A 25,113-nucleotide genomic window follows, 5' to 3' on the forward strand; every position below is an offset into this window, starting at 1 on the left:
TTCATTAAATTAGAAGGCGCTAAGGTACTAATTTCAGCAAAGCAAACCTCCTTGTTCTTTAAACTCTCCCGACTTTTAATCGTGACCACCGCTACGAAATGAATGCGGCTGCAGACGGTACACCGTGTCTCCCCGTGGCCGGCTCGGCTGGCAAATTCCTACGACCAGAAGTAAGGGGTGAACTTGGAGACAGCTGGCGCGCTTTGGGGAGGTGCAGGTGCGCCTGGAAGGACCAGATTACAGCCTTCGGAGGGAGGGGGGGGGCGCTGTCCCCTGCAGATTAGAGCGCGTTCTGACTCGGCGGTACGACCAGCACCAGCGCTTTGGGGGCCCCCGGCCCACCTCAGCGGCCGGGGTTCGCGTCCCGCACCCGGCTGACCTCGGGTCACAGGACGTGCTCCGCCCCGCCCCCGCCCCGCGCGGCGGGAGTGCGGGGCGGGGCGGGGCCGGCCGGGGGCGGGGCGGGCGGCGGTCACGTGTGTACACAGGCCCGCGCGGCGTGCGCGCCTTGAGCCCCGCCGCCTCGGAGCCCGGAGCCGCCCGCCCCGCGGCCCAGCGAGCCGGTGAGTGGGCGCCCAACGCGGGGTCGAGCGGCGGGCACGCTCGGGGGCTCGGCCCGCGCGGACAGCGAGCCCCGGGCTGTGGCGGCCCCGCACGGCCAGTGCTCCGCTGGGACTTTCGGGTGCCTCGGCCCCGCCCTGGCGCTGTCCTCTTGGGGAGGGGGGGTGGGGGTTGCCGTCCTTTGGGGGGCTGGAGGCGCCGTCTCCCAGGGGTTTGGGGGCACTGTCCCCTTGTGGGGTGGAGGCGTTGTTCCCCAGAGGTTTGGGGGCACCGGTCCACTTGCGGGCGGGGTGGGGGCGCTGTCCCCAGCCTGGGGCAGCCCTCCCGCTGAGCTAACCGGGCAGCCGCCCTGCGGTCATTAACCTGTGGAGGGTTCCTCCGGTGTCCTGCGGGGAGGGGGAGGGGGAGGGGGAGAGAGGGAAAGGAGGCCGACGGCTGGCCGTGCTTATAGCTTCCCTCCTCTTTGTGATTACACAATTTTTAGTAAGTTCTGGAACTACGTCTGAGTGCAGTTATCAAGTCTGTTGCCGACTGTCTCGGACACTTGCTGAAAACGTGACTCCCCTGGGTATGGAAAGGCTCCCGCAAAACTTCCTAGGAAGGCAGTGGCCCCCAGCCTTTGAACACCCACCTGCTCTGCGGGCAGCCAGTGCTGCCAGGACACCTCGGCTCTGGTCCCGAGGCTGGGCCTCGTCTCTTGGGGGGAGCCTGAGGGAGCCTGCGCAGGTGACGTCCCCTCACCGGAGAGGCCCTCCTCTGAGATCTCCCAGCTTTAAGCTGGGCAGCCAGCAGAGTGGGAGGCTGGAAGCCGGTTGCACAGACCTCTGCAAACACAAGAGTGGGACTAAAATGGCTCCGACCCTGTTCCCAGGCTGCTCATGCACGGCGACCAGATCCTCCAGTGTCCCCACCGGGTCTAGCTGGGGCACGGCTGGGAGCGAACACAGGCGCTATTAATAATTACGCACAGCGTACGCCACCGTCCGTGGCCCGCGGCAGAGCTCCTAAAGGAACTGCTGTGGGGCCCGGCTCTCCAGACCAGAACCTCTGCTCTCTCCCCGAACGAAGCAGGCCTCTCGACACCTAGCTTCTAAAAACTGGAGCTCGTATTTGGGGAGTGCTTACCAGGCCCCTCGACACAGGAAGCTGGGCCAGAGCGGAAAGCCCGTGGCCCGGGGCCACACGCCGCTCTCTGACCGTGGGGTGTCCTGCCTCTCCAGTCAGGATGGAAACCTCCAGGGGATAGAGGGACGCGGCTCGAGGCCAGGACGTAACTGTCAGCGTTGACCTGGCGTTCCCGCAAGTCAGAGCGCATGGTAGGTTGATGGAAGCCAAGGTACGTCCACCTGATGTGGGTCATGTGGGCTGTGGGCTGTGGAGACTGACTGTACCTATTACATAGCGAGAAAGTGACATCCTTGCCGAGATCGCTGTTGGGAAATCCGCTTGTTTGATTTACAGGTGGGAAGAGGGCTGTGCTGCCTCCGGGGGCCGGGGGAGGGGGGTCCTGGGGCTGCTGCACCCGTCCACGGCCCTAGGATGTCATTTGGAATCCTGAGAAAACAGCTGCCACCTGGCCCTTAAGGAGCCAACCACATAGCAGGGCCACGTCTTGGGGATTGCTAGCAGGGGGGTGGGGGATGAGCTCCTCCACGTTCGTGCGCGTGACAAAACCGTGCTCCTTCTTCCTTAAACAGTGTTTCCTGGTTATTTCCTCTTGCTTGCTGCTGGCTCAAAGCCTAAAGCCACTTGTATAACTGGGCAGCCTCAGGCCGCGTGTGCCCACGGGGGTCTCAGGCCTAGGACCCAAATTACCACCTGGGCATCAAAGAGCGGAGAGGACTCAGTCCTCAGTGTAGATAAGAAAAAGGCTGGTTTTCCCTCTAACTGGAGATGCCAAGACACAGCCCCACTGGGGAGCAGAGTCCTGTCCCCTGGGGGCCCCATGTGCAAGCAGGACGTCCTGGAGTAGCAGGACAGGGTGAAATGGGCCGGGTGTCCTGTGTGTCCCCCAGCAGGCCTGGCCTGGTCCCCTTCCTCCCATACCTGCCGGGGGGGGGGGGCGTGCCCAAGGGCTTCCCAGTTTTAATTAGAACCCAGCACACCAGGAAGCAACTCTGAGTACAGACAGCCAGCTGGTTGCTCCCTCGGAAATGACTGCAGGCGGTGACCAGATGAGGGGCTCTGAGCAACCCCCCCCCCCCCGCCCCAGGTAAGAGCACACCTAGTTAATAGCTAGGGGAGGTCGGGAACCCAGATGGGGTGCCAGGCCTGCCCAGAGTCTGAAATGGGAGACTTGGTCTGTTCTCAGGCCTTTGAATTTCTGAGCGAGTCTCTGTTTCCCCCTGGCCTGGGGTACCTGGAAGGAGCATGAGCCACAAACCAAGTCAGTCAGGGAACAAAACAGCCCAAGAAACTAGTGCTCCCGCAGACAAAAGAGCGTGTGTCCCATCTCCTTCCAGGGAAAGGAAGCCTGTGGCCTGCACAGGCGCCCCGCTGGCCCGGACCGGGCGGCCTGGTCTCAGCCCCCCGCAGCCCTTCCTGAGCTGGCAGACAAGCCCGCTCTCTTCCAGGGAGAGGGAGGCGGCTCTTTGTTTATGCGGCTCAGCCAGGTTGCCCGGCCCACTCACTGCTCTGCAATCGAGAGCAGTGAAAAGCAAAAAGCTATAAAATTCAGAACAAGCCATCTGTAGAAGAACAGCTTCTTATCGCACGCCGGGAAGGCGCAGCGTTTGCGATAGGAATCAGTATGTGCAAGCCCTCTACGTTGAAAACCTCTGAAAACATCAGCCTTTCCGGAGTGTCCGGCTCCTGCCAGCTGGATGTTAATTGTAGCTGAAGCCTCTGCCCGTTATTACAAAAGGAAATAAACATCCAGGAGTCGTTTTCAAAGCATTCTGGTTGCTCTAGAACATTCATCTGAAGCTGAGTCTCACGGTGCACGGCGGGTCTATGTCAAATAGAAACAACCCACAGGACCATCAGCCCGGCCGGGCTGTCTGCCCAAGCAGGGTGCACTGCCCGGGCCTCGCAGCCCTGTGCCCCCCTCAAGAAGCTCTCCCACTGTCTGCTGTCCCTTCTACTACATGGGTTTCTGGTGCTCACCTTGGGGAGGAGCCTGTGACCTAACGGTCCTCCTCCCCAGCCAGCCAGGCTTCTGGCACAAATCACCCTCCCCCCTCCCGCCGTTCAGAGAGCTTAGAGAGCTCTCAGCAGGACTGGCTGGGGGGTGGGGACAGCAGTCAGGGAGGGCTCCCCGGGGCGTTGATGCCAAAATAAAACTTCAGGAGTGAGTTAGCACTTCACAAAGGAACGGAGAATCGAGGAAAGGCAGTCTAGGTAAGGGACCAGTGTGTGCATACAGCAGTGGACGAGGGACGAGGGAAGCTGTGTTCACCCCCGCCCGGCCCCGGCAGGGGGTGGGGGGCAGGTGCCCAGCCCAGACGGGCCCCACACCAGAGGACGGGGTTTCCTGATAACAAAGCAAGGAAACCAGGTAAGGTTTTAGAGAGACCAGCTCAGCTACCTTTCAACGGCGTGACTCCTCTTTGCTGGTTTTTCACGTCTGCCGGGTCTGTGCGTGTGCAGGCAGGGTTCCCAGCAGGCGTGACCCCTGCCCGTCCCTGCAGCAGGCGTGACCCCTGCCCGTCCCTGCAGCAGCTCAGCCACCCCCCACCCATGCTGCTTGGACCCACTCCTGGCCCCGGTCTGCACGGAGATCACTCTGCGCCTCAGGCAAGCGCATTCCCGTTGCTTACAGACGTGCGGTTTTGACGGGCTGGTTTATACCATCTTGTCTTCTTTGAAAAGGCACAGAAAGCAAGCCGCCGATGTCTTGCCTCAAAGTGCTTCGAACAGGCCGCCTAACGGGCGGGTGGGCCTTGCCAGCAGTGAAGAGGAGGGCCAGTCGCTGCGGAGAGGCCTCTCCGGCGTCCTCCTAAGGGAGGGCTGGAAAAGAACGGACCAGAGCCGTCCTGCGTCCCGGCTTGTCTGCACGCCGTGAGCGCACGCGAGGGAAGCACACGCGAGGGAAGCACAAGCTTACTTATGCCCCAGTTGAATGTGAGTGCAACACCAGGAAAATCGCTGTGTGTCACCAAAGCCCTAACCCAGCCCGCAGAGCCTGTGAACTCGCTCCTGTCCCCCGACAGCCTCGCTGGGCCTGTGACAGGTGGTCACGTGCTCACACCTCCTCCCGGTGGGTTTCCTCTCGCCGTGTCTCAGGTGACTGATTCGGAGCGCAGGTTCACGCACCAGCGTTCTGGGCACCCAGCGCGCCTGGGGAGGAGGGTGCGGGCTCAGATCCTCCTCGTCCCCACGCCGGGGACTCACCCAGGCCCACCCGGTCGCGCTCCAGGTACCTGAGCTCCTAAGCTGGGGAAACTGAGGCAGCACAGAACCTGCGTCACGGGCACCACCCGGTGGGTGAGCAGAGCCTCACCCCGGAGGCTCCACAGGGCTGTCCTGAGAGCTCGCTGAGCCAGGTCACGGGCACTAACTGAGCCCCCTCTGCAAGGCTCAAGTCTCCGCGTAAGTGGCCTCCTGTACCGTGGAGGTCCCGCTGCAGAGTCTCCTGTGCGGGACGGGAGTTGGCCAGGGCAGTGCCTGAAAGCAGAGGCATTGAGGACCGGTGCTCTCCTGCCTCAGGCAGCCTACCTGCAGCCCCGCTGTGCTGTCCCCGTCTGTCCCCCTCCGTCACCCAGGCCTGGCCATCACCCCTGCTGCTCTGGACACTAGGCCACCACTGCCACTGTGCACCTGCTCTCGCAGCAGGGCCTCACGGTTGTCTGCAGAGTGACCCCTACGGAGGCGGCATGTTCAGGGCCCACGGGCCGCCAGGCCAGCGCCAGACCCCCCCCCCCCCCAACCCCGTCAGGGCCTCCAGGTCTGTGAGTCGCTTGGCCTTGTCCAGCTGCTCGTGCCCCAGGCGGGGGACAGACAGCCCTTGGACACTCATGTGCTGAGCTGGCAGTCCAGCCAAAGAACCTCCTGACCCAGCACAGGGGGGCCCTCGGCTCCAGGGCGACCCCCCCCCCCCCCCACGTGACCAGGAGCGGCCGGGACACCTCCTGGGCCTGGCAATGGCAAGTCCAGGAAAGCACCTTCGTGAAAAATAATTATTGAAGCCCAGAGGTGGTCTTGGAAGTAAGTGGCTTTTCTTTTCTACCCGAGAGCATTTGTAGGAAATGACCGGCAGCCAGCTGAGGACACACAGGCCTCTGTAGGGGATGCAGGGAGACAGAGGGCTCCAGAAACTAAGTCCCTAGAAATGCTGAGACACCTGCACGCCCGGTGGCCTCTCGCTCCACCCTCCACAAGCGCTAGTCAGGCCTCCCCTGCCCTGCCAGGGGTGGCTACCGTACTACTGCGCCCTCTGAGAGGCTGGCCCGAGGTCGCCCCGTGAGCCCGCAGAGAGGCCTGGATGGCAAAGCCGTGGCACCAAGTCCACAAATGGAATGCCAGCTTTGACCAAGAAACCCTGCCCTTGTGGACCTCGGCCTCGCTGTCCTCTACGGGTCCCAGAGGCGACCCCCCCACGCTGGAGCGTCGAGCACAGCCTTGTTCCCTCCGAAGGGTTCCCGCCGCACGGCCAGCCTCGTGCAGGGGTGCCCCCTCAGCCTCCGGGTCCTCTCAGGTTTTTCTGGACGAACAGGCCATTTGCGACCTCTCGCCCCTCTGGGGTGCGCAGCCAAGCCGCCGAAGGGTTCGCGGTAACGGTCCGAGTCGGCTGAGGGCTCACCCCGGGCGGGGGGCTTCGTGCAGCCATCTCTCAGGCCAGTCCCGGCGCCTGCTTCCACCAGGCGGCTTCCTCCGCCCTCCCCCCACCTCGGTCACCTGTCGACTGGCCCCACAGGCCTGGATCCGTGCTGCCCCGAAGCCGTTTGAAGAGGCCTGGGCAGGGGAGTGGCCACCCGAGAGGCCAGCCCAGTCCTTATGGTGCGGAGGCTTTCTTCTGAGCGTGATTAGAGAACGAAACACACAGAAAGCTCTCGGAGAGAGAGAGGGTACGTGAGTCACCTTTACAGGAAAAGCCAGAATGAACTCATAACCTGGTCCGTCTTGGACAGCCGCAAGCAGGTGCGTGGTCGCTGGCCTGGAGAGCGCCTCCCTTTTGCCGCCCGGCCCAGATACTGGCGCACGGCACTCCTGCAGCCCCCGCCCTGCGCTGGCCTGTCGCCACCGAGGCCCGCTTCTGGACCAGCAGAGGGTGGGGGCCCGGCGGTCCTGCTGCGCCCATTCCTGCCAACGTGCCAGGGGCGCCTGGCTTTGTGCACCCAGGCCGGCTGGCGGTCTGGGCTCGTGACACCGCAGGGAAGCGCAGACCCGTCTCGGCGGGGGTCTTGAGGATGCGTGGAGACCCGGGGTGGGATGGGGAGGGGGGCTCTCGGAAGACGTTCGCAGCTTTTCGTGTGCTTCTCGGCTCCGGTGGCGTGAGGTCGGGAAGGGGCTCCGACCTGGAACACCCACCCTGGGAGGAGCGGAGAGGTTCGGGGACGATCCCAGCGCTCAGCTGCAGTGAAACGGTGGGCTGGCAGGAGCGGGGGCTCACGGGGGGCCCTGGGTGCCGGTCCGTGGGCACAGCCATCGCTGTGGGTGCCGACAGGGCACCTGGATGGACATGATGGGGTGTCAGTCCTGAAGGAATCTTGGAAGAGGCTTTGGGAGGCTAGAGGCAGGGCCAGCAGAGGCAGAGTGGCACCGAGGGAGTGGGGGCGGGAAGGGCAGAGCAGGCCAGGCGTCTCTGCCAATGGACCCTTCCGGAAAGGGCTCTAAAGCGTGTGGAAAAGGAGGGCAGGCACAAGGGGCCAGGGAGGCAGCGGGGAGCTCCGGCAAGGAAGGGCCCAGGGGTCCTAGTGGGGAGGCGTGGTGACAGGACCGGCCTGTTTGGAGAGCCAGCCTGGATGGGAGGCCCACCGGGGTCCCCGCTGACCCTGACCCCGTCAGCTGAGGGGCTGCGGCAGGTGGCAGGGCCCGGAAGTTGGGATTGTCGATCCTGCCATTTGGGGAGAACGTGGCAGATTTCCAAATGAAAACGGGTGGGGAGTGGAGCGCAGGCCTGCTCGGCCCTGGAGAGGCCGCCTCCCCGCCGGCTGTGCCCCAACTTCCTCTTTCGCCGAAGGAAGTGAACCGAGAACTGGCGAGCTGGAAAGGTGGTCTGAGGCCTGCGCGGGAGGGCGGGAGCCAAACCATTGTTCCCAGGTTGGCCTGCTTCCCGGGCAGCCTGAGGGGAAGTCTCTGTTCCCGGGTTCCTGGACTTGCAAAACCAGAGTGCACAAAAGGGAAGTGGGGTCACCGCAAGGAACCGGGGACCAGAGAAAGGCAGGGCCGGGAAGGGGGCGGGCGTGGGGGCGTCCGCGGGCTCCCGGGTGCGGAGCGGCGGGCAGCGGCCCCGAGGAACAGCACCGGGGCCGGGCCCTGACCGGGCGGCACCCCCGCCCACGGTCTCCGCAATGTCTACGCTGTGACGAGCGCCACCGGCTCCAAGACCTGAGCGTGTTTCTCTCACTGGCCCGTCCTGCTCGCTCGACACGCGGCAGTTCTGGCCTCCTGAGCGCGTCCACCGTGCCACCTGCCCACACCCCGGGCTCGGCTGGCTCTGCCAGCCATGCTCCCCGGGACCCACGTTCTGTCTGCACAGGGCGCGGGCGAGCCCATCTCGAGGCAGGCGCTTGGCCGTCCGGGAGCCTCCGTGACGGTGGCACCCTCCGCCTCCCCCACTCCCCCTCCAAAGACAGGGACGAGCTTCGGCAAATGCCAGACAGACGGCCCCGTTTGTGACACAAGGCGGCTCCTCACCGCTGGCCTCCCCGGAGGATTGCCGGAACGAAAGGACGAGGCCTCTCGTCAGGCCTAGAGAAAGCGAACCGTCTGCATCCAGATCACGGCCGCCCGTGTACTTGACCCACGTGGGAACCGTGCACGCGCAGCGCCCCCTCCGACAAGCGAGCTGGGGCCACACGAGCACGTGAACTAGGAAGGAGGCTCTCAACAGACCGCGCTCCGGCTGAGGCTTTCCCAAGAACGGAGCCGTCCTCAGCCCAGCGCGGCGGCCCGCCAGCGGCCCTTCCTGCGGCCCCACGGGGCAGCCGTGGGCAGTCAGGGCCGCGGCTCTGACCCCGCGGCCGGGAGGCTCCAGGCCGGCTGTGTTCCACAGCGACGTCGAGAAGACACCCACCCTTCTTCCTGCTGGTCCCGAGCCTGGCCCTCAGCCACCGCTGCCCGCTTTGGAGAGCTCTCGGGGCCACGCCCCAGGGCAGGCGGCCACGGCCCCTCTCCACGGTGACTGGGTAACTCTCAGGGAGGCCCGCGTTCCGCCCTTAGTGGCCACCCAGCTTCCTCGCAGAGGGAAAAAAGGAACTCGTCTGTGCACACGCCCAGCACCCCGAGTGTCCGGAGCGGCCACGTGGGCTCCAGACGAGCCTCATCGCACCGGCCCCGCCACCCAGAGCGGGCCGGGGGCGCAGAGGGGGGAGGAAGCGGGCGCTCCCGAAACCGGAGCGGCAGGGCAGGAGCCTGATCCGACGGTGCCGGCCGGCCCTTCCAGGCACAACCCTCATTCCGTGAAACCGGCTGTAAACAGAGCTGGGGAGGGGCCGCCGTGCCTCCCAAGGGAGGCAGAGACCGAGTGATTTACTGGAGGAAAACAAGTGTGCGTCCACACTGGGCACCCAGCGCGCACACGCGCCCGCGCAGGAAGCCAGCGCTACACGGCTGCGGCTGATAAGCTCCCGGGGGTGGGGGGGGGGTGGGGTGGGGGTGGGGGGCAGAGAAACAGGATCCTCTCGGCGCCCTTGGCTGCTCACGGACGGGGTCTGCGGTCCAGGCGCACAGAAACGCGGGGCTCGGGATAAAGGTAAGCAGCCTGCGCCGAAGGCTCCGCTATGGCTGCACCTGTGGCTGCACCGGGGACGGGCGGCCGGGAGGGGCTGGGCCGGCGGGGGGGGGGGGGGGGACGCCCTGAGCGGTGAGTGCCGAGTGTCCCCCGCCCCCCCTCCCGCCACACCTGAACCGGGAGGGAAGGACGGGCTCGTCACACCAGGAGCGCGAACCCTGGGGTCCCGGCCTGGGCGCCGAGCGCGAGCCCGCCTTTCTCGCTAGCAGCTGCCCCGTGTGAGTTCAACGCCGGTCTTAAAGATGGCGGAAGGCCCTTCCTTTTGTGGGGCTGCGGCTCCACGTCTCGGTCTCCTCACGAGGAGGGAGGCCGGTACACGAGAGTAGGTGCGACGCCTCGGGCAGGCCCCGCGGGCCCTGGGGTAGGATGTGAGCCAGGCAGGGCCAGACCAGAGGGGGTCTGCCTGTGGGCTGACCACGGCAGAGACGGATGCGATGGGATGTGAAACGTCTGGTGGCCGCAAGGATGCGCGGTGTTTCCTGGGGACTCGAGGCCTGTGAAGGCCGGTGGACGAGCTCTCCACCGCCATGGGCCCCCGTTCGCTGTCCCCCGCTTTGGTCAGAGCCACGGTTCGGCGTGCAGGAGCCCAGAACGGAGAGGAGACCGCACTTAAACATCCACAGCCAGCTCCGGATGAGTTCAGGAAGGAGAGTGGAAACCGGCCGTGTAATCAGCTAAAAGATGACACAAAAAGGACCCCCCCCCCCCCACCACCCAGCTTTGGGAGACCAAAGCTTCCTGTAGGAGCCACAGGTGTTCCAGGAACATGCCAGCAGCCCAGTGCCCCCGCTGCACCCCAGGATCCGGTTCCTGGGGTGCAGGGCGCCCACCAGGGCCAGAAGCTGAGGAGCGCGGTGTAGATTTAGGGACCCGACCCATGCCGTGGGTTACAGCGAACGCTTCTAAAAGTGAGGTAATCAGCACGTGTGGGCAGAATCCGGCCGGCCCGGCCCCGAGCATCACTCTCGTCTGACGGGCTGCTGGGCGGCATTCACGAGAACTACAAAACACTCCCACTGACTCGACGTCCCTGAACGGGAGCTCACGCGCCGCCTGCCCCCCTGCCCGTCACAGCCGATGCAGGCGCACTCCTGTTGTGGGGACCCCCGACCTCCCTTTGCTTCCTGCTTAACCCCCTGGCGCCCCACTGGCTCAGCAGGTAGATGTCTGTGCTCACCGCCTCATCCCCACCCGACCCCCCACCCCCACGCCAGGCTCCAGCCTGCAGTGCAGCGGCAGCTGTGGGCAGGGGCTGGGGTCCGGCACCAACAGCAACAGGGCTGGCAGAACCCTCGGCCCCTACGCCCAGGAAACAGACGTGCACTTCGCACGTGGTCGCCCGAGGGGATTCCTTATTCTGAGAGCAGGAGATCAGGATGGGCCGAAATTCATTTTGCACGGAAAGAGTGTGCTCTTTCCTCACGTGTGGGTCCTCCCGGCCAGCCGCACACCCACGCCTCCCGTGTGCTAGACCACGGGCCACTGGGTTGCACTCCAGCGGGGAGGGGGGACGGGGGGAGCGCAGCGCAAGGTTCCCTCCGAGGGAACCCCATCACCGGGGCCCCGTGGCGGCCCGGTGGACACCAAGGCGTGAGCCTCTCACCCACGGTGGCCACCCCCACTTCCGCGCCGCTCCTCAGGTGGGGCTCCCACCGCCTGGCTTAGCGCCTCCTGCTCTCCCAGCTGCGTTCAGGGCGCACCTGTCACACGCCAGCCTGTGCGGCTGCCCGCGACCTGCTCCCACGTGTGCGCCCACACCCGCTCTCGGGGACAGAGGCGCAGCGTGCTGGTGCGGCCCAGGTGGCAGGAGAGACGGGGCGGGTCTCTGGCCACCAGACCGCAGACGCAGGTGTGGAGGGCAGGCGGACGCACAATTCCCACGCACGCCGCGAAGGGTCCGGGCAGGGCTGTGGCGGCCTGCTGTTCCCACCCAGGAGGCTGTGGAGGGTCGCCCTGTCGTGGGAAGGCCCATACGCATCACGGCCCTGCGTGCCGCGCCACGGGCACCCGTCCTTCTAAAACCCCTTTCGGTAAAGAGGTTGAAAGGGAGGCGGTCACGGGGCTCGCTTAAAGCCACTGGGTGGTGGGGGGCAGGACGGGAGCCCAGGACTGGGGGTGGGGAGCCCTGCAGGGTGTCCCCGCATGGCGGAGAGAAGCCAGGACGGGAGGCAGCGTGAAGGCTGCCCGAAGCGGCTTCCCCGGCGGGATCTCGGGCGCATCATCCAGTGCTCACGTTTCTCTAGAAACGGGCTCGGGGAGGCTCGCCGCGGCCGTCAGGGTCACGGCCGCATCGGGACCTTGCGGGCCCAGCTCAGGACCTAAGGCAGCCACGGACAGCGACCCGGCTCTCCCAGAACACGCACGCTCGGGACGGAGTTCTTCTGGAAGGGCCCGCGGTCTCTGGCCCTTGCCCTGCTAGGTTAAGGGGCGAGGCTCCCTTCGGGCACCACCTCCGCATCTCTGAGGGGCTGGCGGGGCCCGGGGCTCTGGCTAACCTTCCGCTGCTTTCTCCCGCAGCCCGCCATCATGTGGAGCTGCGGCCCGCTCAACGGCACGGGCGGCGCGGAGGACCAGCCGCTGTGCCAGCACCTGCATCTGGTCCTGTCCGTCTTCACCCTGCTCTACCTGGTGGCCGGCGTCCCCGTCGGCCTGGGCTACAACGCCCTGCTCGTCCTGGTCAACCTGCACGACCAGAGCAGCATGACCATGCCTGACGTCTACTTCGTCAACATGGCCGTGGCGGGCCTGGTGCTCAGCGCCCTGGCGCCCGTGCACCTGCTGGGCCCCACCGCCTCCGGGTGGGCCCTGTGGGGCTTCGGCAGCGAGGCCCACGTCACGCTGCTGGTGCTGTTCAACGTCTCCTCCCTGGTGACCATGTACTCCACGGCCCTGCTCAGCCTCGACTGCTACATCGAGCGGGCGCTGCCGCGCACCTACATGTCCAGCGTCTACAACACGCGACACGTGTGCGGCTTCGTCTGGGGCGGGGCCCTGCTCACCAGCTTCTCCTCCCTGCTCTTCTACGTCTGCAGCCACGTGGCCGCCAGGATCGTCGAGTGTTCCAAGATGCGGGACGCGCAGGCCGCGGACGCCATCATGGTGTTCATCGGCTACGTGGTCCCCGCCCTGGCCGTGCTCTACGCGCTCGCGCTCATCTCGAGGATCCGGAAGGCGGACACGCCGCTCGACCAGGACGCGGGGAGGCCGGACCCCTCGGTGCACAGGCTCCTGGTGGCCACCGTGTGCACGCAGTTCGGGCTCTGGACGCCTCACTACCTGACCCTCCTGGGGCACACGCTGCTGGCCTTGCGGGGGAAGCCCGTCGACAGGCACCACCTGGGGATCCTGCTCTTCGCTAAGGACGTGGCGAGATTCCTGGCCTTCTCCAGCAGCTCCGTGGTGCCGCTCCTTTACCGCTACATCAACAGAAACTTCCCCAGCAAACTCCGGCGGCTGATAAAGAAAATGCACTGCGGGCGCCAGAGCTGCTCCCCGGACCAAGCGGGGGTACAGCAGGTGATGGCGTAGAGCCGGCGGCTGGGGTCGCGGCCGCTCGCTGAGCGCGGGTCCTGGGGCCTCCACCAGTGCCCCGGGTGGGGTCATCGGACGGGCAGTCAACGGCGTACTTCCCGGAGGCACGGTCCGGGCCCCCTCCTGGGAGACAGGCGACCGACACTTGACCTGGATGCACAGCACTTTGTCACTGCCCGCTCTGTCACGCTCTTCCCCAGGACGTCACTGAGGCCGGGACCCAGAACAGCACGAGGCGTGTTCTCTCCAAGTTTTCTGCTTCCAGACAGGCCGCTCTCAGGCCAAGGCCGCGCGGTCCAAGGCGGGAGGGGCCTGGCGTGAAAAACAGCTGCCTGCCCACCTGCTTCGGGCGGACGCACTGCTCGGTCGTGCGGGGCCACACCCGCAATAGCGTCCTCAGCCTGGCCGCCTCCACCCTGGGTTTCTGAACGAAGTCAGGAGAATCCAAATCCAGTGTTTATATTCTGTGCTGACAAAATACCCGATTCTGTCTCTTGCGCTTATAAAAAGATTCGAGAGAAGTCACCAAAGCCTGAAAGCGAAGGAAGCAACACGAAGGGCACTCCCGTTGGACGGACGGGCGGGCTCCTGCTACCGCAGGGTCGTGCTGGGTGCGGTGAGGCGGGGAGAGGCGCGTGCCGTGCCACGCACACAGGCAGCGTGCAAATGCTTCAGAAGGACAGGGCCAGCAGTGTGGCTGGTCTTGGGCGGAGGGCCCTTAACTGGTACCCCTGCTGCCCTCCCCGGTGACCTCAGCTAACCGTCTTCAGTGGAAGCCAACTCCCCAAAGTGTGCACAGAACCCCACGCTAATAGTAAACCGAAGAGAGGAAAGCGTGGCGAGGATTTCCAACCTAACACAGAAGCTGGGAGGGACCGCCTGGGGAGTCACAGGCCTGCAAGGCGGAGCCCGGTCTGGCACCGGGGCAGAGCGTGGGGCCACCACTGCCACCTCGCACCCGACAGCAGCCTGCCTCGCCAGACGCGGCGCGTGCCTGGATCCTTCCACGCCGCGTCCCGTAAACACCTGCTCTAAAACCGTGGCAGTAGAAGCCCCCTGCTCTCCTCGACACCATCCGCTCACCTGCACCCCGACGTCACGACGCACCACAGGCCTGCAGCCCCCTAACTGCACCTCTGAAACCCACAAAGCTCTAAAAACAGAAGATTTATTTCTCAAGTTTGCGGCACATTCCCTTGGTAGCAAACCTTGAGCTGAAGCAGTAGGAGAGCGCTTTTCTGAGGAAAGAGGAGTGTGAATGTGATTACGGGGCACTGGCCCGGCCCCACAGGGCCCCGTAACACGCAGCACACACAGCATGTTAACTGTGTGCGCGCAAACGCAGAGAACAGGTGAACGTAGGTCGTTTGCCAAAAGCAGCCGGAAGTATGCACACGCCTTAAGATCTCATTCGTATGTCACCCTACGCTTTCCTGCGGGGTTACGGTGACAGGGAGCGGCTGGGGCTGGCAGCTTGGGAACTCCAACCCGCGTTTAGGTTTGTGCATCCAAAAGTGTGTTGCTTTTTGTCGCTGCTCAGCAATACACCGTATTTATTTATTTATTTGTTTATTTTTACCTTCTGACTCCCTTCACCCGTTTCTCCTCCCTGCCGGCAACCACCAATCCATGCTGCTTCCGTGGCCTTGGTTGTTTTTCTTAAAGATCCCCTGTACCACTGAGATCATGTTCTACTCCTCTTTGACTTATCTCACTTAGCACAGTGCTCTCCAGGTCCGTCCGTGTTGTCGCAAGTGGCCAGATTTCATTTCTGTTTATGGCTAATATTCCGCGGTGCGTGTACCCGCCCCCCCCCCTTCTTCTTCATCCACTTGTCCGTCAAGGGACACTCAGCTGCTTCTGTGTCTGGTCTGTTGTGAATAACGCGGCAGTGAACGCGGGGGTGCAGACACCATTCTGACTGAGTGCTTTTGTTTCCTTTGGGTAGATACCCAGAAGTGCGATCACTGGATAAGTAGACCTGCTTTTGACTTCTGAGGCACGTCTGTACTGTTTTCACAGTGGCTGCGGCAGTGCGCATCCCCACCAGCGGTGCACGAGGACCCCTTTCCCGTACTCCCTCGCCAGCGCTCGGTGTCCTCTTGGTGGCGGCACCCTAGCAGGCGTGAGGAGCACCCGCTGGGGTTCTGACGCGCTCCTCTGACGAGTGCCGCTGAGCAACTTCTCACGTACACGTTGGCCGTCTGCGTTCTTTGCAGAAATGTCTGTTCTCATCCTTTGTAATCACATTTTATTTTGCTACTGGGTTGTGGGAGTGCTTTATGTATTTTGGAGATTGGTCCCTTACCAGAGATATTAACATACTAACTTTTGACAACCTGAAAACTTAATTCTGACACATCTGATCCGAGGATGGCAAAGTGTGGCTCTGTGTTTTGCCACATTCCATTCAGGGAAATCGCTCCATTTGGCCCTGGTCTCTCGGGAGATTTAGCCCATGACTTGGTTGCCATTGTGTTTCTGTCTGCAGAATATATCCCCTCCGGGGTGATGCGATGACTGAGTTCAGAGTCTGCCTGTGCAGAAGCATGAAAATACACTGGACACCAGGGTCCTGGTCTTACTCGCCCCTGGTAGCTGTGAAATTCTGGACAGGTGGGGCCTAATCTACTTCCTGGCCAGTAAATCGGGGGCAGAATTAGAGAAGGTTCTGGGTTGCCTCTGTCCGTGAACGTGCTATTTCTACTGAAGGGCGCAGCGCCCCTCTGCTGCAGGGTTTCCCCCAGTCCTGAAAGTCTCAGACCCGACCCCCTCCACTCCTCAAGCTATGGGCTGCACGGCGGGGGGGGTCCCGTGGCCCCGGCTCCGCTGGGGAACTCTCGTGTTGGCCGAGCGAATGGCGGGTTGCAGGGTGCCCGGCATCGCAGCCGTGGGGCCTCTGACCTCACACACACCTGCCGTCACGGAGTCTCAGTCCTCGTCCTCTCACGGCGGGTGGGTGGGGCTGGGGCCAGGGTCAGTCCCAGGTCCACCACACACGGCCAGGCTCTTGGGTCAGGAAGCCAACACTGTTCTTAGGGGACACGGGACCCAGCGGGTGGGCTGGTTTGGGGTGGCAGTGCTATTTCAAATAAAAAGACCCTTTGCCTCGCTCATCTGTTCTGCTCTTTGCTCTAGAAAGAGCTCCTAGGAGAAGAGGGAGATCCCAAGGGCACAGAGCCGAGGGCCACGTGGGTCTCCGCCCATAGCCCCGGAGTCCCTCACCCCAGCTGGGCTCCCCCAAACAGAAGAGGGGCCGAAAATCACGGTCTTGTTTTCACTTTCTCAGTGGCTTTGGTTGCAACCTGGCTTGTTTCTGGTGACCTCCGGGGGCCTGAGCGGGTCCCACCCGTGCCGGTGACAGAGGGCCCCCGGGGATGGGTGGCAGGCTGGGTGTCTCACGGAGACCCCTCCGCTGCTTTCGCGGCATCCCCGGGTCTCACGGCTTGATTGGCCTCTGTGCTCTTCTCCCCACTGGGGACACCTCCGCCACCAGCCCCATGTGCTTCCCACATGGCTTTTGTCCATCCACAGTCACCTGGGCTGGATCCGGGGCGACTGGGCGCTGCCTCCAGTGCTCCTGCCACGTGGCCCAAGACATGGAAAGAATTCTGAGCTGAGAGAAGAATGAGGAGTCGGTCGGGAAAGGCTCCAGCAGACTGTGAACGTGATCCTACATATTACACGTGTGTTTTTTTAACTCACCAATCTCGATGTCTCCCAGTGGAAGTCTATGTTCCAAGGCCATTAATTTTGTTATCAGTCCCTCCTATTATACTTTTTAAGTTAATCTTAATTTTGCTAATCACAACAACTCATCTACCTTGTCGTGCTTATTTAAGATTCTAGAAGGTGAATTTAATTTTAGGTTGCTTCACGAAGGTTATAAAATTTATCACGGGAAACCAGATCTCCTGCTAATGCATCTCCTGCAGATGCATCGGGAAGGCAGACCCCCGGTCCTTCATAGAACGCACGTGGTGAAGGATAAACCTGGAGAAAATGATTAAGAAGCTAAATTACAAGTGAAGTTCTTGGATTTAAAATCAGCTGGAAAACTGGGGGGATTTTTCATTTCTCATCCGTTGCGTCTCTTCCAGAGGTTGTACCGTTTGCCTCGAGTTCTACGTAAATCACGAAGAAGATCCTGCTGAAGAAAAACCCACGCGTTTGAAGACTTAAGTCACTCGACACAAATCACCCAGCTTCGGAATTCTCAAAATGTCTATTTCCAGGGGTGTATGACGTGTAGCAGAAACCGGCACGGGACTTAGCCTATTTCCCCTGGTGACACGGGCCCGCCACTGTTCGTTACTCCTCTGTTGCAGTGGCACAGCAGCAGCGTGTGCCTGCACGCTCCCTCAGGCAGGGCGGGGCGCACCCCGAGCCCCGTGAAGACAGCCCCCCAAGTCTGGCAAACGTTCTTTCCCGAGAACGGACGTTTGACAACTGCTGACGCGTCCCGAGGGCCGAGGACAGAACTGAGTGGCCCCGGCGGCTCCGTGTGGGAGGGCCTGTCCCCCGGCGGGAGGGCCTCGTCCCCCCGGGCAAGAGGGGAGCGTGCCGTGCACACGGCGAGTAAACCTGAGTAACGAACAGGGAGTCTCTGGGAATGAAAGAATCCCAATTTACCCATCTTACGTTAATAAAGAACGCGAGGCGCAAAGAATTTTACGATTTGCCTCATTCCGTACACGTGTAACACTGAAGTCCCGGGACAAGCATTTGTTGAGTGGCTATGACATTCTCGCCCCTCCTCCCGGTATTTGAAAACCGCTTCCCGGGAGGCTCTTGCGGGCCCGTGTGCCACTAACATCGCGTGAACCGAGGAAACGATGCTACCGTCCGAAATGCTGTGAAGTCGGAGCGCGGTACGTTTCTCGGTTCCCGCAGGGAACACGGGACTCGGAACCTCTCGGCAGCTGGGAGCGCAGGCGTGTGTGCGGGGCGCCACCTAGTGGCCGCCGGCAGAGCTTCGCCCTGCAGGGCAGCTGGGCGCCGGCCACAGAACCCTGACCGCGCCCGCACAGGGTGCTTCTCGCAGGGTTTACCGCCCATGTGGTCAGGGTCGGCGGGTGGCGCTCGGTGATTTATACCTTGGGGGCTCTCACCCCAAACCAGCCGCGGAAGAGCAGACACCCCGCCCCGCGCTCCCCAACAATCGGACGAGGGCAACTCCGTCCTGCGGATGCCACGTGACTCAGGGAATTCAGGGCACATTGCGCTTTTCCAAAAACACGTGGTCAGCAGCAGTGGAGAGGAGCACTCGGACCACCCAGGCGCTGCTCCGTACACACACGCGTGTGCACACACGTGTGCACACACACACTGGAGCCAGCAGAACCTGGCGCAGACAGGGACAGCAGCCAAGTCCGGCCTAGGACGCCGTACTTCTGCGCGGTTACGGCTCGGCTCCGCGCACTATGTTTCCAGGGAGGGCAACCCCACACAGAGATTTCCGATCGCCAGCTGAAGCCGTGTCAGGGAGCATAGGAGAGAAAGAGACAGTTCAAAGATTATAAACGCGTTTAAAAGACGTTGCAGGGGCGCCTGGGTGGCTCTGTCGGTTAAGCATCCGACTCCGACTCCAGACTTCGGCTCAGGTCACAATCTCACGGGTGGGATCAAGCCCCACCTCGGGCTCTGTGCGGCCCCCACAGAGCCTGCTTGGGACTCTCTCTCTCCCTCTCTCTGCCCCTCCCCAGCTCACGCGTGTGCACCAAGTAAATAAATAAACTTAAAAAGAAACGCTGAAAAGTCTCTCTCTCTCTAAAGAGGCGGTGGTGAGTGGCAGGGGGCTGGAGGGGAAAGTGCTCCCGCCCGTGGCCTCCGGGCCTGCCCGTGAACGGCCAGCTGGAAGGCCCCACAAGGCCGGCCTCTGCTCCGCGGGGCTGCCCCTCCCGTGCATAGTCTCAAAGCCTGCGGAGCGCCACTACAAAGGGACAGGGCTCCACGGAGCAGGGCCTGGGGCACCTTGACCTAGGCAGTGAGGACAAACGGAGATGACCACGGCCATGCCCCCAGTGCCGACAGGACCCAGGCCCCGGCTGGAAGTGGTTCCTCCTGGCCATGTTTGGGACAACTTGAGCAAACAAACAGTGAAGAATTAAAAGGGAAAAAAAGTCCACAGAGACACTCAAAAAGGCAGGAAGCAGAGGGGAAAAGGAAGCAAAGGAGAAAACCAGCGCGTCTCCGACTCAGGAATGGAAGGATGGGCACTGCGCAGGCAGGCTGTGGGCAAAGACGGCCAGGAGCGTCCATGTGGTCCAAGCAGCACCTGCGGCCAACTTCTCAGCGAGGGGGGCCTGTGAGCAGGGTGCCCAGGCCCGTCGCCCCTCCAGAAGCACACGCCCACCTGTACCCAGGGCAGGAGGGGCCTCAGTGCCCCTGAGAGGGGCCATGGGGTCAGGCTGTGCGGCCACGGCTAATGCCCGAAAGGCAAGGCCTGGCCTGCGGGCAGGCAAAGGACGGGCTGGCCAGCGCCCCGGGGGGGCCGGAGCCACACCGGGGAGCATCAGCCCCAAGACGGAGAGGTGAGTAGCAGAGGCAGAACCCAAAAGACGGGCGGGAGGCGGTGCAGGGTGGAGTGGTCCTGCGGGGAGTCAGGGCGGAGGCGTGGAGAGGCGGGCCGGGTCCCCACAAAGGAAGGAGACCACGAATGCCTGGTGGGTCCAGACGTCCTGAGCTTGGATCCCAGTGGCCTTCCAATCCCCCAACTGTCTCCCAGACTCCATCACTGTTCCTTGGGCCACTGTCCCTGGACTCTAGGCTAGGGACTCCCAAATTCCTGGCCTCCTTATTTCCACAGGCAGCCCTGTAGGCGGTCCCCAGACTGAGGACGGAAGCCCTCAGGGGCACTGCCAGCCTCTCCGTGGCCCCCCACTGCTCCCTGTGCAGAGCCCGGGCCACCTGGGAGTTCCCGTGACCCTCCTGCCGGGTCACACGTGGCTCAATATCCCTCCGACTTCCCAGGTCGTGCGGTCATACGACTAGTGGCACCGGACAGGGGCCGGGCCTCGCGGGAGCTGAGACACGGGTGACGTACAGCGGCCTCTCCTAGAAGCCAGCAGCTGCCGCAGCGTGGCCCACGCTACACGGCAACTTTCGGGCAGCGGGACCTGCGGGCCGGGAAGGAAAGGCCGTCGCGGTGAATCCCCGCCCGGGTGCGCTGTCAGGACGGTGGACGGACACCTGCCCGAACAGCAGCGCAGACAGACAGGGCCTGCCCCTCGAGTCCCTCCACTCGCTGAGGGGGTCAAGGAGATGCTTCTGTGACGACCCACGGTTCCACAGGGTGTGAACAACGCTCTTGCAAAGCGCCTGCTCCCGCAGGCCCCCTGCACCTCGCGCCCCGCCTGCCCCCCCCAGGAGCACGGAGCCCGCACCCCTCCCGGCCTCGGCCGACGCCTTTCACCTCCCCACCCGCAGCGCCCCATCTGCAAGGGGAGAGCCGGGCAAACACGGCCAGCGGGCCGTGCACTGCGACGGGAAGGCAGGTCGGAGCCACAATAACCCAGATACGGTTTTCCTCTGAGAGATGTGTCCACAAAGCCTAGATTCCCCCAGTGTCTGAAAAAGCCCCGTTACTTAGTGCTATGGGTCTGCTGTGAGATTCCGCGGGTGACAGAGGCCACACGAGCCGGGAGACAAATCAGGAAGCAGCCGGCAGGCCAGCCGCCTTGGCGACAGGCCAGCCCTAGACGCCGGCCCACACGTCTGCAGGGCTCGCTCCCAGGCCGCGGCCTGGGCTGGAACGGAGGCGTCAGTCCGTAGTCGGCCCACCCTCTCCTCCGCTTGCTGACCGGACAGCAGCAGGACGACGACAGAGCAAAGGGGGACAGAGCCCGGGAACGGGGATCGGCTGCCGTCAGGCAGGAGGAAGCCGTCTGAGGGCGCGGCTGCAAGCTCCACGCACCTAAGAACAGCGGAGGCCAGCGGCGTTTGCCTCAAGTAATCCATTCCCAAACTCGGAAAGGTGTCTTAGTGACAAGAGTCAAGACAAAGGGGTCGTTAGTGCTGGTATTACGGGAAGCGACAGAAGAGGTGACTCCCCCGGGCAGCCACTCATCTTCGTCTCTAGGGACCTGCTTCCCTCCCCCGACACCCACGGCGGTGGACTCACGCGGCACGTGGCTCCTCCCACTGAGCGCCCCGTCTGTACGGCCCGCCCCGCCCCCCCCCCCCAGCCTCGGGCCGGTATCCGAACGCCACCCCTCACGGCCGAGTAACCGCATCCCCTCGTGCAACACACATCGACACGCACGGGGCTGCCTCCGCCTGTGGCCGCTGTCGGGGGGGGGGGGGGGCTGCCGTGAACACGGGTGTGCCCGTTCTGCACGGGGGAAGGCCACCTGTGGAGGCCGCGCGGGACGGCGCGGTGACGTCCGCGACCCCCGCCGCGGGCAAAGCCGAGGGCAGACGTCCCTCCCGCAGAGAACGTGTCCTCACGTGCAAGGACATCACCCAACCGTGGGCCCTGGGAGACGGGGGTGGGTGACAGAGAGTCGCCGGTCCCGGAACGAGCTGCCGCCTTCCCAACACGGGGCCAGCGACACGCACCGGCGAATCGGGGACGGGGACGCTGGGCCGCGGCCTGCACTGTGAGTTCCCGCTCCAGGGGGACAACTCACCCACGGGCCGGCCCCGTGAGCAGGGGAGGGCGTAGGGCCTAGGGCATCCCCTCCACGCTCTCGCCCATCTCCAGGGCCCGTGTGCGCTTCGTGTCTGCAGAGCTCGGACACACTTTTACCTCCTCGCCAGCGCCTGCCAGGAAACCGCCTTTGCCTGGCCCCGCACGTGGCACCAAGGGCACGTGGCTGCACGAGGCGGCGGCAGGCCCGGGGGTGAGGCGGCCCAGCGCCCCGTCCCGGGAGCCGTGTCTTCCTGCACCTCAACCCTGATTCAGGGCCCGGGGCCTCGGGGCGCAGACGATCCCAAGCGGGGATCCCAAGCGGGTCCACAGACACGCAGAGCCAGGATGTGACAAGAAGACAGGCCGAGTCCTCAAGACCCCTCAGGAGGAGGGTGCTGGGGCGCCCGAGCGGTAGACGGACAGCGGGCCGGACAGGGGGACAGGCCAGGCTGGGCCACAGAGGCCGGCCCACCTCAGACACACGCGGGGCCTCGTCTCTGTGAGGGTCCCGGCTCGTGGCAGAAACCTGGCTTTGCCGACTGTCCTGGGCCCCCCCACGTCCAGGTGTGCTAGCTCATTTAGCCCTCCAAGACCCCGAGGGGCAATGCTGTAATTACTGCCAATTTACAGGAGGGGACGGAGTCCTGGGGGCTAAGCAGCCGGCCTGACACCCCCAATGTCAAGGCTTTAGGCTCTCCCCTCCACTCGGGACCAGGGACTCAGGATGTAAGTCTCCGTGGTTCTTTTAGCAGCCACGCTTGTCCTGTGTTTCGTCCACCGGCCCACGGCCGGCTCGGCTGAAGCCTGGGCAGGTAGGGGGCCAGGGTGAGTGGGGAAGGCACCCCAGAGAGCGGAGGCAGCAGCCCATGCAGGCCGGAGGAGGACGCTGCCTCTCTGCCAGCGGGGGCCACGGCACAGAGCGAGCGCACCGAGGGCACCGCAGGCAGGAGCCAAGCCACACACCGGCCCTCCCGGTGGCAGCAGCTGGGGAGGACCGTGGTTTTGTCGGCTTAAGGAAGACAGGAGGTCGGGGCGGGGAGGGGGCGGGTGGCCAGCCAGGCCTGTCACTCGTCCAGTAGCTCAGAAATTCCCCTGCGAGGCTGGGGGAGTTCACAGGGAAGGCTATCTTGCTAACTCAGGGCTCTCAGAGGAAGAGACCGCCAAGGCCCAAGGTCATGGGCGCGGGAGGCAGGATGCCCACAAAGCGTACGACAGAAACGGGTACTGCCCCCCGGGAGCTCACTCTCGCCTAAGGAGGGGGGCCCAGATTCCACTGACGAGAACGTCGCCCCACGACACCGTCCACAGGAGGGGCCCTTTCTGGGGGCAGTGCCCACCCACCGGCCGCGTCATCCCCAGGCATCCTTCCGATAGCTGCGGGAAGCTCTGTAAACCTACTCACGACAGGAAGCGGGGTGGCGGGGGAGGCCTGGGGCTGCACACGGGGACTCGGAACCTGGAGACCCTGCTGGGGTCACACACAGGGGCTCCGGACCCCCAAGCGCCCGCACAGGGGGCCGAGGGAGGCACGCCCGGCCCTGCCGTAGCCCAGGTCTCCTCTGCTCGCCTGTGCACCAGGGGCTGGAGGCCTTTCTTCCCTATCGGCCACGCACGCTCGTCAGGGACGGGGGGCTGGTGGCCACGGGGATCTAATGACAAGGCACCTCGTCACCCTGGGAGCCCAGAGGAGAACGCAGGCCTGAGACTGGCAGTGGCCCAGCCCCCTCTTCCAGGCCCCAGGTCTCCCATCTCTAGGGGAGGTCAGCCCCTATCAGTGGTCCTCAAACCTCTGGGAGGCTCCCCCACTCCAAAGCAGCTCCTCAGACCCCAGTCTCTGGGAACAGAGGCCCCAGGCCGGTTCCTTGTCAGCTGCTCACCAGCAACAACACTGCCGTGGGGGCCACAGGTTGTGAGAGACCTTCAAACAAAACACTCTCCAGCCCCAGCCTTGCTGGCGCGGGGCTCCCGGAGGCGTCCTTCGCCTCTGTGGAGCCTCTGTGGGTTTTGCACGGAGCTCACGTGGCCCTTGGATGCTATCAGTGACCCCAGCGGGCAGGGCGCTGCAGAGAAAGTCCCCCCGCTGCATAAGGGACGCAGACACCTGGGGGGGGGAGACAGGCAGAGGGCTCCGCACGTCACGTCTCCCACCCGTGCTGGCTCAGGGAAGCCACGCGTCCAAACCCGTGTCTCAGCTCTTACTTCCTTGAGGCATGCCCCCTCCTTCAGGAATTTGGGGACCCCTAGGCCACTTCCTGACTCTCCGTGCTGACCCCATGATCCCTCCAAAACTCGCACCTGCCCCATGCCCAGCCTTGCCAGGCCACAGGTGACCAGCGCCCTTCAGGCGACAGCGCCCTGACTCTGCCTGACCCCGAGGGAGGCTCTAGGCATAGGCCCGCAGGGCAATAAGGGATCAGTCCGCCTCTGTGTTCAGGACTCCGGCTGCCTGATGCCCACACCCCATTGTCGGGGGGCAGAGGGCAGAGCCCCAAGCCCGGGCCTGGGTGGTGCCAACGCGGGCCCTGGGGCCGAGTGCTCTCAAGGGAAGGTTTCGGGGGACTTTCCCTTGGCTAGACAGGTTGTGAGCGCTTCTTCTGTATTACGGGTGGGGTTTTAGGTCCTATTTCAAGTTGCAGACGCTGCCCGCTTTCTGGGAGGGACTGTTTAGCGTGTGGAATCCGCTGGGTGCCCACAGTCGCTGGGAGGCACACGCGTTACTTGTTCCGGCCGCCACACCGGTGACTCTGTACGTAGGCCGACTTGAACCTGTCTGGGTCATGCGGCCGAAGCATATGCTGTTCTCAGTGCAGCCTGTGTGGCTGGAACGACCTGAGACTGAGTTCCTGTCCTCCTTACAGAACCGGAGGTCTCTGCCCGGCCGCTGCCAGCAAGGGAGCTCGCGGAGAGGGGAGGACCGGAGACGGACAGGAGCCGCCTGCACAGCTCACAGGCCCTGGCACAGTCAGCCGCCGACCCTCTGGGCTTCCTTTTCTTTCCCTGCCTCCGTCTGCTTCCCCACCACCCGCTCAGCCGCCGGCCGGGGGACGGGCGATTTCACGGCTGAGCGACGTTTCACTCTGAAAACTCAGGTTTCTTTATACTGTAGATTGGCTCCAGTAAAAAGTAAAACAGAGTTCATTTTCCTAGACTTTCAGCCTGGAAGTGACTGAACAGACCGCTCAGGGCTTCGTCGTTCAAAAAAGATGATCAGTGGCTCCAGCGCTGGGTCCCGAAGACAGAACCGGAAAGGCTTGTCCACGGGCAGCACACACATCTGGATGCAGACTGAAGCCGCCAGAGGCGTGGCTAGCGCGGGGGCACGAACACGGAGAAGGTTCCGTCTGGCAGAGCACAGTGTATGCCTTCCAGCAGCCACATCTGGCACGTGTATGTTTCATGGGGCACGAATCGGGGGCGGGGGGCGGGGGCTCTTTCCGCGACTGTGGTCGGGAGGAGCTGGGAGCCCAGACCTGGCAGCGTTTCTACCCAGAGGCCT

The 25,113-nt window shown here is 63.7% G+C and overlaps 2 protein-coding genes and 1 long non-coding RNA gene across 8 annotated transcripts in view; 2 read left to right on the plus strand and 1 right to left on the minus strand.

Moving 5' to 3' along the window:
• The window catches only part of CUNH7orf50 (chromosome unknown C7orf50 homolog), a 108,186-nt gene that overhangs the window by 27,715 nt on the left and 55,358 nt on the right, over positions 1–25,113 (minus strand). The window lies entirely within an intron of this gene.
• GPR146 (G protein-coupled receptor 146) lies at positions 475–17,654 on the plus strand. 6 transcript variants are annotated; one of them, XR_006964034.1, is made up of 4 exons: positions 475–563; positions 1,782–1,897; positions 11,972–16,671; positions 17,086–17,654. XR_006964034.1 is itself a non-coding variant. In XM_047089125.1 (3 exons), the coding sequence occupies exons 2-3, from the start codon at positions 1,886–1,888 to the stop codon at positions 12,980–12,982; spliced, it is 1,023 nt and encodes a 340-aa protein (XP_046945081.1). In that variant the 5' UTR covers positions 475–563; positions 1,782–1,885; the 3' UTR covers positions 12,983–17,654. The 6 variants fall into 6 exon arrangements, 2 of the variants coding, with proteins under 2 accessions (XP_046945081.1, XP_046945083.1); XR_006964033.1 differs by having other exon boundaries at positions 11,972–14,483; positions 14,934–17,654; XR_006964035.1 differs by having other exon boundaries at positions 11,972–14,483; positions 15,008–17,654.
• Positions 1,904–3,453, plus strand: LOC124519127 (uncharacterized). The gene is made up of 2 exons (XR_006964037.1): positions 1,904–2,773; positions 3,024–3,453. It is a non-coding gene; the product is annotated as an uncharacterized LOC124519127 (long non-coding RNA).

This window comes from Lynx rufus, unplaced genomic scaffold, assembly GCF_022079265.1.
Source record: "Lynx rufus isolate CCGP_SWC_20201006 ecotype Redwood Valley unplaced genomic scaffold, mLynRuf1.p SCAF_27, whole genome shotgun sequence".
Classification (NCBI taxonomy): domain Eukaryota; kingdom Metazoa; phylum Chordata; class Mammalia; order Carnivora; family Felidae; genus Lynx; species Lynx rufus.